The sequence below is a fragment of the Gymnoscopelus braueri genome (assembly GCF_963280865.1).
Source record: "Gymnoscopelus braueri genome assembly, chromosome: 16".
Classification (NCBI taxonomy): domain Eukaryota; kingdom Metazoa; phylum Chordata; class Actinopteri; order Myctophiformes; family Myctophidae; genus Gymnoscopelus; species Gymnoscopelus braueri.
In genome coordinates, this window is record NC_137616.1 from 23,678,137 (window position 1) to 23,691,950 (window position 13,814).

At 43.3% G+C, this 13,814-nt stretch overlaps 1 protein-coding gene across 1 annotated transcript; it reads left to right on the top strand.

The window, feature by feature from the left end:
• Positions 1-259: 259 nt before the first annotated feature.
• LOC308102885 (fibrinogen-like protein 1) lies at positions 260-13,814 on the top strand (the record flags this gene model as incomplete). Its single annotated transcript, XM_080452740.1, has 9 exons — positions 260-317; positions 7,015-7,094; positions 9,562-9,777; positions 11,356-11,475; positions 11,733-11,847; positions 12,069-12,206; positions 12,743-12,959; positions 13,333-13,528; positions 13,668-13,814. 9 exons carry the CDS (start codon positions 260-262, stop codon positions 13,812-13,814), a joined length of 1,287 nt encoding a protein of 428 aa, XP_080308866.1.

Sequence of the window (13,814 nt, forward strand, 5' to 3'; positions counted from 1 at the left end):
TACCCAAAGTAGGCATACATACAGTATATAGGTCTGAAGTGGGTTTGTAATAATAATCAAAATCTACAAAGTAACAAGTAACTAAAGTTTTCATATAATTGTGCTGGAGTAAAAGTACAATAGTTGCCTCTGAGATGTAATGGAGTAGAAGTAAAAGTACGGAAAACGTACAGTAAAGATACCTCAAAATTGTACTTAAGTACAGTACTTGGGTAAATGTACTTAGTTACTTTACACCACTGATGGGGCACATCTAACGATGTGTCACCCGCTGACCTTGCAGGATCCCCCTGTCGCATCATTTTACAACGTTCCCGGTACAGGGCGTCCCGTCGCATCAAACGTCTGGTCTGATGCATGGTCAAATCTGTCCCAACTTGTCACCAGTTTGGCGCAACAGGTGAAATGGATGCCAACCAAGACCTCAGTCTGGAACTACAGTATCATCCATTCAAATTCATTGGTGGTAGCTTTTCATTAATAATGAATGTGTAGCAGGCAAAGCCAAACCAGCTACACAGGGCAAGAAATATTGGGAAGACTTGTGGATATGGGTGTCAGTGTGAGGCTATGAGCAATAGATTTGTTTGTGTCCCCTCTGGTTTATTTCCAAGGTTAGGGTTCATGTTGATGTGTGTGTGTGTGTGTGTGTGAGTGTGAGTGTGAGTGTGAGTGTGAGTGTGAGTGTGAGTGTGAGTGTGAGTGTGAGTGTGAGTGTGAGTGTGTGTGTGTGTGTGTGTGTGTGTGTGTGTGTGTGTGTGTGTGTGTGTGTGTGTGTTAGTTTGTTAGTTTCAGGATGGATGTACTGTATGGATGTACTGTAATGTACTGGTCTCCAGTAGATATTTCCCTGTGCCAAGTATGGCCTTTTGGGAACACTCTCCAGTAAAAATAAACAATCTAAAACAGGTCACAGAGGTGATTCCTCCTGAATGTTATTTAGTCTGTCTTGGTATTCAGTGCATGTCACATAAAACTGACAGCAGAAGTGATTTCACAAGGCTATTGGACATCTATTGGTTTGATCTGAGGATCAATCTGTCAATAGATCTCTTTATAAGCATCGATCATCCTTCTCTTACAATCAAAAGAGCTCAATTCAGACACTAATAAGTAGCTGAAAACATTTCACTATGTCAATGTGTTTAGGCCTGCTTGATTAACTGAATAAAAAGCTAATTCCTGTGAAGGAATACTCCTAATTGCCACATCTGTCTATACATGACATGAAAATGTCTTGTTGACAAGAAAAGGTCAACTAAACTGCTCAATATGTTGACTCTGTTCAACCCAGATTACTGAAGCACATTATTTCTGACATTACCTGGCAGACAATGACAGATGGGCACACACTTTATTAGAGGGTTTTAGAGGATGATTTATTAATTGTTTTTGGGACACACTGTAATAGGTAAATGAATTTGTTTATTAGTAGTACAGAATGTTTGTAGTATGCTGGTCTGGATTTTGGTGGTTAATCAAATGGTCGGCTGGTTGGTTTGTTGAATGGTTTGTTGTTTTGAGTTTTAAATTGGGGTGACTGAATTCTTTGGCTTGGGGGTCCAGGTGGTCTCCCTGTAGACGTAGACCCCGAAAAATAACTGACCCAAGTCTTACGAGTTGAAATAATGATGTGAAGCATGGATCTTCTGGGCTTGAATGGATGTACTACTGTAGGTATAAATTGGGCTTGGGAAAACCGAGGAGATCACTAGTATAGTCTGAAAGACCTTGGCAGGATGTTGATGATAATGCCTCAATCCTAAAGCAGTGTTCTGAGTAGTGTGCTTGGCATTTTAGAGGGCTCAGATCTAGTACGGTATATCACTACTAATGAGCGAATAGCAAAGTTTATTTCCTGCGTAATTCTCTCTCACACACACACACACACACACACACACACACACACACACACACACACACACACACACACACACACACACACACACACACACACACACACACACACACACACACACACACACACACACACACACACACACGCACACACACAGCCTGTTAATTATAGCAGGCTTGTTAATTATAGCATTAGCAGGCTCTCATTCATATCGAAGATCAGTCCTGGAGCTCCAAGTCAGTGTGTAGATATTTTTACCTTTACTGATGGCTATTGTGCTCTGGCAATGGCTATTTGACCCTTACAGCTGATTAGTCTCCAGTTCATTCAGTAAGCCCTTCAACAGGAGCTCTTGCACTGTATTGTAAGCCAGAAGAAAAGATGTGGATAATTTCCCAACGACCTCACTGCCTCCCAGGCTGCGAGACAATCCAGGAAAAGGAATATTCCTCCTAATATTAGCCCTACTTAGCCCCAATCATCGCCTCATCAGCACCTACCCATCCCCGCCAGCTCCACCATCCTGTCAAACTGACAACATTCAGCCTCAGCGTTTAGCTGCTGTAGATGTCAACCTACGGCCATGAGTGTGACAAGTCATTTACATTTCAAAGAAACACTGACAGTGCAACTTGAAGCCCTTTACAGTGTTTTGCTTTTAGTTTTACAGTATAGGCTACCTGTGAACATATGGTGGTTGACACAGACATATTTACTCCCAACTCCCATGAAAACTCAAGGGGAGGAAATGCACGTGGACACCTTCAAGTTCATGGGAATATACATGAAGAAAAACTGACAACACTGAGGCCCCCCTACAGGAAGGGGCATACTAGCATACTGACACGTATGCCATACCACAATTTTATGATATCCAAAATCCCAAACGATATCTAGTCTCATATCACAATACCGATATAATATTGATATATTGCCCAGCCCTAACCTGCACTGTATGTTAGACCTTTGACTACTGACTCCTACATGGACTCATGTCATATACATATTTTTTAATCATTCAGAGACAGAGTACTCATATTTAGTGCCAGAAACTAAGCTCATTCTAAGCTTGACTGTTTCATTTTTATTTTTATTCTGTTTATCGTTTTATTGGTTTGGTTCTGGTTCTTGACCTCCCCGGGAAGAGCTGTCGGCTGGTCATAATAGCCTGTGTAATGTAGCCTTCTAACTTGATTGGGATGGCTTATGGTCTCCTCAATGGTGTTGTGTATTGCTGTTTTTGCTGCATTAATTTGTAATGATATCTCTGAGCTCTTATTCTGAATACCCTGGCACTGAATACAGTACAGTATGTGTGTTTGGGTCGCTTATACCTCTTTCCATGCCACTAGAGACTGCTGACAAGTGCATGGGTTCTGTTCTGACTTTGAATAGATGCTATTCCAGCCACAAGGTGCTGACGAGCTCCAGGAGCCAGGCTTCTGTCAATCATTGTGTTACTGGGTCTTGAACTTATTTGGCAGAGAGGATGGCAGAGAGGATCCCATTGACAACATACAGGTTGTCAATGGGATTTATCTCTTCACCCCTCATCTAATAACTGATTGCTGGATCAGGTTAAGTTAATAAAAAAAGGTCATCAACATTGTAATTGGAATACAGTACATTCTTTCTGAATCATAGCTTCATTCATAATTTATTCAGCTGCCTTCAGCTGTATTTTCTTGAGTAAGTTATACATTTATTCCAAGCCAGGGCCATTTCTAACATTTCCCTCTGCAGCACCTTAAAGATGTGATAACAGAGACAGTCAACTGTACTTATCTTAGACATAATACAGTAAGGCCTGTTTGTACAGTCAATGAGTGGGGCATATCACACTACAAAACAGAAGGCGATTCTAAGTTGACTCTTTAGTGCCACCATATGGCTAAACCTTTGTTTTCTCACAGCAAAAGACGATGCCATAATCTGTGCCAACAGCAATGCTTTTAAAACGGTTATAATTATGTTCCAAGTCATTCTGAGAGCGTAATCAATTTGCTAATTTAGCTCATTAGTATTAGCTCAAATATTGAGCTAATGTGCTGTAAATCTTGTGATATCATGAGAGGACAAAAATGGGGCTTTTTACTTGAAATGCAAAAGCAAAGTAAAACAAATGGCTGCTCACTGTGGACTCTGGATCCAGTGTGTTAAACAGGTAAACCTTTAGAACAGGTGTTCTCAAACTTATTTGGTTAATAATTCTGACCCCTATATACTCACAGAGTTACAGACCTATAAGGGTCCATTTGGAAGAGAACTACCAGTTGAACCGAAAATGAGTCAGCTCTGACCCTCTCAGATTACTGAGATATTTGTCTCCTCTAAAAGAAAAGACTGCATAACTGATTATTCCTAATCATAGATAAATTAAGTTGTAATTAAGCTTTCACCGGCTTCATTGTATTGCTCATTATGAATAGCCTTTTATGCAGAGAAATAACAGTGGGTGGCAGGGGTGGGGGGCAGGAAGTACAATCTAACTAGGCTACTGTAAGAGGATCATTATCCCCTCATTGTCCCACTCACATTAGCCCTTAGTGTTTTCTACTTACAATCATAAAGTGTATTAGGGGACATAGGCAGTGATTCACACGGACCCCCATTTGATACGATATTTTTTTTAAGCTTGGTACCCAAATCTAATCTATTTTTAGATATGATTGGTCCGATATGGTCTGCCTCTCATTTGTGCCACAATTCCATTACTGTCTATGCACAGTATACTGTAGTAGTTATAGAGACAACAATGAAACTCTGATCAAAATAGTCATTCTCGTACTGTACATTCTCTAGTTGTATTTACTTGAGCATGAAATAATGGTGAAGATAATCAATCAATCAATCATTAAGGTAGGGACCCCTTGGAACTCCTCAAGGACCCCTGGGGGTCCTCGGATCCCATATTGAGAACCACTGCAGTAAAGCATAACACAACGTTATGATTCCCTCTTTGTGTCATGTTAATACATCGTTGTAAAAGTAATGGCAGTTAATTAAATAAATACATTACTAGCACTACATATTAAAGGCAACATAGAGGTGTGCATAGTTGAGCAACAGTACCCTCTGGTGGACTTGTTTATATTAGCAAAACATGGAGGGGCGAAATAAGAGAAGACCATAAGCTAGAAAAAACATCTCAGTGGCTCTCCCTGCTTCGGACTATTAAGTCCCTGCAACATACTAGGATCATGTCCCGGGGGGGGGGTACTTGTGCATCAAGCCGCCTCACACCACATAGAAACAAGTGTTATAATGAGGCTATCTGTATGCCTGTATGTATACTGTATACACCTCCACCCACCTCTCACTGCGAATCCTCTTACAGGTGGATTATGGGGCTAAGATTTCTACTATGCAATGAGAGAGAGAGAGAGAGAGAGAGAGAGAGAGAGAGAGAGAGAGAGAGAGAGAGAGAGAGAGAGAGAGAGAGAGAGAGAGAGAGACCGAGAGAAGCACAGACAGAGGATGAACCAAAGGGACAATGCGTGAGAAGACAAGACAGAGGAAGATGTGAAGCAAACTTAACACAAACTAGGGGAATGGAGAGGATTCCTTGGCAAGAAGTGTGCCAGGAATGGTGTAGGAGATTATTGGGGACTGCGGTGAGTACACTTATTTCACACAGGTAGAAAACGATACCATACTCTACAAAGCAACTTTACTATGCTACTGACTTGGAAGGATGACACAGCATTTTGCAGCGTCATAAGATATAAATATACTGCTCCAAGGTACATTGGTGTGTGTGTGTGTGTGTGTGTGTGTGTGTGTGTGTGTGTGTGTGTGTGTGTGTGTGTGTGTGTGGGTGGGAGGGGGGAGAGACAGAGAGAGAGAAGAGAGAAGAGAGAGGAGAGAGAGAGAGAGAGAGCGCGAGAGAGAGAGGGTGTCAAATTACCGGAGAGATCACCTTAATTGAGCTCACTGAAACTCATGACCTCCTTTAGGCTGCTGAAGCAAAGGTGTTTGTGCGTGCGTGTGTACGTGCGTGTGTGAAGGAGAGAGAGAGAGAGAGAGACAGAATCATGCATGAAATAAAATTCAACTTCAACTCACAACTAATGAGTAGTTGCGAACGCAGCGGAAGGAGGCGCACCGAAGGCGCGCCTCCGCGCAAGTGGAGCTTACTATGAAACCGTGCTTGGCTTGTGTGTGTGTGTCTGCGTGTCTGTGTGTCTGTGTGCACTGCCTATGTGCAGCTGTGTGCAGCCAAGTAAATGTCCAATATAGACGTACCATACATCAAATGAAAGGTCTTTGAAAACTGAACACACCTGTCAAGGTTGCGTTTAAGCCCGCCCCTTCCCCCGGAAGCCACGCCCCGGAGAAGGCTCCTAAAAACTCCCCATTGAAACCCCATGTTAAATGAAAAGTGCCCGAATCGCTCCGAAACTTTTTCTACCCCCCCTAAGTCGGGGTCTACGAACAAATACTTCGGCCTCGGATTTTGGCTCCGCCCCCCGGAACTGGGTGAAACAGGCACTTCAAACACTTTGTTGAATTGTTCAAAAACATTCAAAAAATGTTTTGGGTGAATTTTTATTTTTCTAAGATGCTCCTTTTAACGCAGAATTTTTGGGTATTTTTTAAAAAAAAACGCCTTAGTTTTCGAGCTGCGTTCGCTTACCGCGTTCGCGCGTCTTACTTGTGATATACTATACTAGATCTGAGCCCTTTGAAATCCCAACCACACTACTCAGAATACTTTAGGGTTATTCTCAACAACATCCTCCCAAGACCTTTCAGACCACACCACACTAGTGTGTGTGTGTGTGTGTGTGTGTGTGTGTGTGTGTGTGTGTGTGTGTGTGTGTGTGTGTGTGTGTGTGTGTGTGTGTGTGTGTGTGTGTGTGTGTGTGTGTGTGTGTGTGTGTGTGTGTGTGTGTGTGTGTGTGTGTGTGTGTGTGTGTGTGAGAGAGACAGGACTTGCTTGTGAGTGTTGTGTCAAAGATGTAATGAATTCAATCAGGAGCCCACAGCTGTTTTTCCACCATTTTGTTCCTAACAGGGAAAGAGAACGGAACCTTTCATGGTGAAACAGACACCTCTGTCAGAGACCCCACTCAACACCAAGCAGACAGGGACAGACTAACCAGGACCTACAGTAAACAACATGTGGTCTGCTCTCTGTGTGCTCTTGTTTGTAGCCCTGGAGGGCAGAGCAGACCAGTCCTCTACCACTCAGGACAATGGTGGGGGCTCCCAGTGTGGGGAATACACTAACCAGGTATTCCATGTCATTTTTATAAACATGTCAATACACTGAAGGCTTATCGTTAAAGGACCATACTGCTGATCTGACATGTTTGTGACATTGACTACGTGACTCACTTCTTGACATTAGATACTGCCCAACATTTCCCAAAGGAGAAAAATGTATTTATGAAGTGAATTCAAACATCCACATCAAGGGCTTATCAACCGTGCAATGTTTAGCCAACAGCTGAGCTGATTAAATTATTTTGGTTCAGTAACTTTAATGACTTTAGAGTATATGTAAACAAACAAAAACAGTATGATATATGGTCGAAAACCAACAGACAATGAAAATGATGCCGATACAGATCTTTAACGTGTTTTGGATATAAAGCAGTGAGATGCCAACTGTCAACTTCAAAAAGCACTTTTACCTTTTTTGACCTCAGAGATCGATCAGCCTACTGGGGGACCAGGGCAGCGTTCTAGTATAATGTAATACATAATAACATATTTAATATTCCTACGCGATGTATAGTTCCAACAACATAGCCTTGTAAGGGTTGAATTATGTAAGGTGTTTAGAGTCAACGTAAAGGACATGAAGACGTGACTGATGTGTGAAAGCTATAGCTTTTTTTGTATTTAGAACAGGTATATACAGGAGGTAGCCTGCTGCAGGCCCGTTTAGTGAGGACCTCAGCACAATGGATACAATAAATGGTCTGTGTGGGAAGGGAGGCATGGAGAAACTGAAAGCACTAGTTGACCTCTCCTGCTGTCTGGACGATGCTTGTGAGCTTGTAGATGTGCTATTTTTAGCTGGGGGGGGGGGGGGGGGTTTGCGAGGAACAAAAATTATAGGTTGAAATTACTATATCTTTCAGATATATTTTTCAGGGTACAGAATTGTCCTCTGTATTGGAAATGTGTGCACACAAAGTACTGATTTAATCAATTAAAAAACAATTCATAACTTTTTGTGTAGTTGTATACTGTATATTGCAATAATAATGTGTGGTTGTCACAAAATCCCAAGACACACCTGGACGTGTCTCATGGCACACCAGTGTTCCTTGGCCGTTTGAGAACCACTGCTGTAGATTGCCAGTTGCCACTTTATCAGGCGAATACAGGGATTTTAAAAAAATGATGATTTGCTCAGGAAAGTGCATTTGGCCCAGGTGCAGGTGGCCCTTTCTGGTTATGAGGTTAGGTTTTGAGCTCCTTCTTGCCTTGATGCACATTTCCTTTAAACAGTTTGTATTGTATTCTTTATTAGGAAGCTTGCACAAAATAATTTCACCCACTTATCTATACTTGATTGAACAACTTCACTTTGAGAGCTGAGCTTTCTATGTGCATCAAGGACAGGGAGTGGTGATTGTTTTCTCAGTTGAATTTGGAGGGTATTGTGACTACTGCACTTCTCTCCAATAAATTGACTCATAATGGGAGATGAGGCCAACAAGAGAGCTGTTCGAGGGACTTCGGAGGTACAGAGGAGTGGGTAGAGGGCATAGAGTTCAAAATAATAGAGAGGGCACCGGATATCCCCTCCCATCCACTTGCATTGAGTTGCTCACCCAGCGCATGGGCCAAAATCACCCGTTCTTCCGGGTTGTGAAATGTGAAGGGCGAGGCCTATTTGGGGCTTCTGCGACACGTTTTGCGTCACCTCAGTGATGCGTTTTGCGTCACCTCGGTGCGCGGCCCTGTGCGCAAGCTCGTGAGTCGAGCCCATCGTTCGTGTTAGTGGCCCCAGCCCTTTTGAGCTGCAGTACCTATGAATGGCCAGCATGTCCAATGCGCTTCAATGCAACAGAAGGAGCGAGTGCATTTTCCGGCAGCGGCTGCTGCCGCGGAACTGCCGCGGAACTGCCGGTGGAGGAGCGGCAGCTGCCGGCAGTGACTGCCGGCGGTGGAGCGGCAGCTGCCGGCGGAGCAGCGGAACTGCCGGTGGAGGAGCGGCAGCAGCGGAACTGCCGCGGAACTGCCGGTGGAGGAGCGGCAGTCAACTTCTTTTTTCCGCCGATAAAGTATAGTTTTGGACCATGACGGAGGCGCGCCGACTCAGCAGACCTTGAGGCCAAGGAGTCGCGCCCGAGCGCCTCCAGGCGCGAGTGCCCGCGACGACCGGCCGATGGTCTGCTAGTCGACTAAGCGCCGTCCGAGTTATGTACCCTACATTGCACTCGCTGTCCCTCCAATGCAACCACTGGGTTCTGGGGGCTTGGTAGAGGGACTAAATCAGGCATAATGTGTGATCTAGCTGAGGGACCCTTTGATCTGAGATGTGTTTCCCCCAGCTGCACATGCTATCAACCATTTTCACATCACATTTGCGCTTACAGTACATCATACTCTGGGGTGGGATACTCAACCGTCTATTTTGCTCATACGTCATACTGCACCTGACGTAAGGGCAAAATGGCTGCTATGGGATTGTGAATATGGTCAATTCCAAGTTCTTTGTCCATTTCTCCCTCCTTTCACAGGTGATGGAGAATGGGATGTGTCGGTTGGTGGCCACGCTACCTCAGGTGGACGAACAGAGGTGTCCAGACATGTTCCGCTGCACCGATGAGGTGTCCCACTGGCTGCACCAGAACGAGGACCGGAAACAGCAGATCCTCACACTAAAGGAGACCATCTCTGAACTGCAGGAGGAGCTCAGGAATCACCGGCACCGCATCAAGGTTCTAGAGCTGCAGGTGGGTGATTGACATACTGGCCCATTAAGATCTGAGGCCGATTCTACAAATGTCTTCTAAATCCAAACAGTTTTCTGAAAAACCTATGTTGCTATATATCAGTGGTTATAGAGTCCAGAGGGAAGCACGCACATCCCGACAAAAACCTTTCAGGTGCTGAACAACAACTTAGGAGAAAAGGAAGGGAAGTTTGCACACTGTAGCTCCCAGCAGAAAATGTATTTGTTGCCAACAATGTTTCGACCACTGTGGGTCTTCATCAGGTCTAACCTGATGAAGACAAATACATTTTCTACTGGGAGCTACAGTGTGCGAAACCCAAAACTTCCCTTCCTTTTCTGCTATATCAGTGGTTCTCAAACTCTCAAACTGCTATATCAGTGGTTCTCAAACTTTTTCATGTCAAGGACCCCCAAAATAGTATATTCAAAGATTTGTCACAAATGTTCACGATTTTTCAAAAATAGCAGATCTACAAGCTCATAGCGTGGCACGAAGTGACGCGCTATGAGCTTGTAGATCTGCTATTTTTGAATAGCCAACCAATGTACTAGTATGAATAGCTAAAATCTAAAATGACACCGATGCTTTCCCGGTTTTAATGGTACCATTTTTTATGTACCGTTTTAATAGTACCATGCCTGAGTTATGGGAGTTGACTGTATGCTGGAATCTATACAAGTAACGGAAAGGGCAGCGACAGCAGTGCCTTTCAGACAATCAGCTTGGTCCCACATGCCCAAACAAGATAATTCAATAACAGGGAAGTAAGTGAATCCTTTTAGAATTGTAATCTGGCCGAGGTATACAGTTCTCCTCGTAGACATGTGCTTGTAAACATGTACTGCTGCTGGTTTCTGGTTGCTTCACACAGTGCGGAAAAAAATTACTTTGATCATGGCATTGAAAGTCAGGTGGAAATAATATTTCTCTGACCATTACAGTACATTGGCAAAAGAGGCATATATTACTAATACATCATTTATTTTTATAAATAATTTATATTAAAAGTTAATATTAGGATTATTGCAATTCTTCTATTTTAAGCCATTTTGACTAAGGGAATGTTCACTTCTGTGATTCACTTCAAGTGTTTAAATTTGACATTACCACTGAATTCTCTTCTTCGTTCTTGCAGTACCGCTTGGGGCAGACATGGCATGGCAATATCTCACTGATATTGACCACTTCTTTTTTTTTTTCATACAGCAGGTTGTACAGTTCTGTGTGTGATACATTGTCTGGTTACCCAGGCAGTTTTCCCGTGCACGTCCTTGACCCTGGTCACTAACAGGATTATGCTCCTGCTCTTCCACGTGCGTCTAAGGCAGTGAGCCACCACACAAAGGTTAGCCTAGCTACTGTTGGCCAGTGGCCACAGAGCCAGCTGGATGGTGACCGGGGTTAATGGGTGTTTTACATGAATCCTTCCTAGCCCAGCTCGGAATAGATCATGGACTGATGATGCACATCTTAGGTTTTAAGACTGCCTAGTGCCTGTTCAGTACTGTATGTGTGTGTTCTGTGTTGCAATATCTTCTCATGCATGCGTGTCTGTGCATTTACATTTACTTCTAGAGTGAAGAAAAGAACCATTTCAATGTGTCCTTGGAGCAGCGTTTTCATGATTTGGAAGTGCATTACGATGAAGCCAGAACTATGCTGCACTTACAGGGCACTCTCATCCTAGACCTACAGGTATACTCTCATCCTAGACCAACAGGTATTCTCTCATGCTAGACTTTACAAATATACTCTCATTCTAGACCTACAGGTATACTCTCATCCTGTGGATCTACAGGCATAATATTATCCTAGACCTACGTATATTCTCAACCAACACTAAATTTTGCTCACATTGTATTTCATGCAATAGATGTAATCAATGGACACTTTTCAAAGTCAAAATGGCCTGGAGCAATTGAGCTAACTACAGTACCTGTGTTGCTGTTTAGAACCAAGTCCAAAACCTAACAGCCCGGGCCGAAAGAGACAAAATGAGTGCAGGCTGCATGATGAACATAGTCCAACCTAGTGCTCTGGCGAATGCTCAGGAGGCCCTGCACCCAGGTACACACACGCACACGCACACACACACACACACACACACACACACACACACACACACACACACACACACACACACACACACACACACACACACACACACACACACACAACCACTAAGGCTACCTTTACCCCAAATACCTTCAACCTACCAGCAGAGGGAGCCAGATCTCCCCTTCTTTGACTTTACGGCCTGCAATTCTATCTCACATTTACTTCCTCAGAGGTGCAGCATGTGAGGAACTGCCCCATTGACTGTGCTTCTATCTACTACAATGGTCTGAGGAGATCAGGACTCTACACGGTAGTGCCGGCATTGGGGGGCATGCCGGTGGAAGTCTACTGTGATATGGACACTGATGGTGAGTTACACACAAATAAAGTAACTGTATACACAATCATGTCAATAAGCAGATTAAGCAATAATATGCTATAATATACCATGAGATATTGAGGTTGTAGGCACATGACTGATGGCAGAGTGATGTAGATCAGCACACCAGTGCCAACACACATGTATACATGTATAGTGTACATGATATACTCAAGTGTACAGGTTACAGGTAAGGTAAACAAGGTGGAGTTTTTTACATATTTTGTAAAAACCAAAAATATGTATTAATATATTCTCTGTAAATACACTGTATACATTTTATATGTTTTATACAGTACTTAAACATTGTATTATTAATGTCATCACCCTGTGTTATGCCGACATAATTATAATTGGATATTAGCAATATTTTTGATATTTTGTCTTGTAATAAATTGACAATAAAACTTTGCCTAACCCTACTAAAGACATTCTACTCTACTGCACATCTTCCCTTCTTGTTAAGTCACATGTGTTCCATATTAGACACTTTCCTACCAGTGCAATGCCTTCCTTCATCCTCAGGTGGTGGCTGGACTGTGATCCAGAGACGAGTAGATGGTTCAATCGGCTTCGACCGACACTGGAGGGACTACAAGGAGGGTTTTGGTGACCTGCACACAGAGTTCTGGCTGGGCAACGACCACATCCATGACCTGAGCACTCAAGGAGACTACAACCTCCGTATTGACCTGGAAGACTGGAGCAACAAGCACAAACACGCCCTCTATCAGAGCTTCAGGTAGACAAATGTGTTCAGACTGGCAGCGCAAATCTGATTCCCTATCAAAATTGGAGTTGGATTGGTTTTATGCAGTCTGAACAAGGCTAAGGAATGTGATTCAAAAATGATTTGCAAAAATCTGTGTTCATGTGTTTTTTTTTTGCTGTTCAGACTTGATCAAACCAATCTGATTCCAATCTGGATAGGCCAAATATCTGATTCGGTCTGCCAGTGTGAACATAAGAGTAGCTTTATGACCCAAAACATAGCTACATGAAGACTCAACTTGGCCGCACAACGTGTGTGTGTGTGTGTGTGTGTGTGTGTGTGTGTGTGTGTGTGTGTGTGTGTGTGTGTGTGTGTGTGTGTGTGTGTGTTCATGTGCTTACAGCGTAGATGATGAGGACCATCAGTATCGTCTCCATGTGTCAGGCTTCAGCGGCACTACGCAGGACTCTTTCAGCTGGTATCATGACAAGCAGGGCTTCAGTACCCCTGACAGTGGCAACATCTGTGCTGAGATCTCCCATGCTGGCTGGTGGTACAACCAATGCTTCTACGCCAACCTCAATGGAGTCTACTACAGAGTAGGCAGTTATATTTATTAGTAGTACTAGTAGTATTAGTATTCTTGTTCTTGAATTTGTATTATTATTCATATAAAATACAAATATTATTAATAATTTAATCATTATTATTATTAACAAAATACCTGTGATCCCACAGGGAGGCCGATATACCCCTAAAGGCCGGGGTCGCCTGGGTCCTGATGGGCTTGTCTGGTACTCCTGGAGAGACACGGACTATTACTCTCTGAAAAAAGTCAGCATGATGATCCGACCACGAACATTCCGACCTCATTTTTCTCCCTGA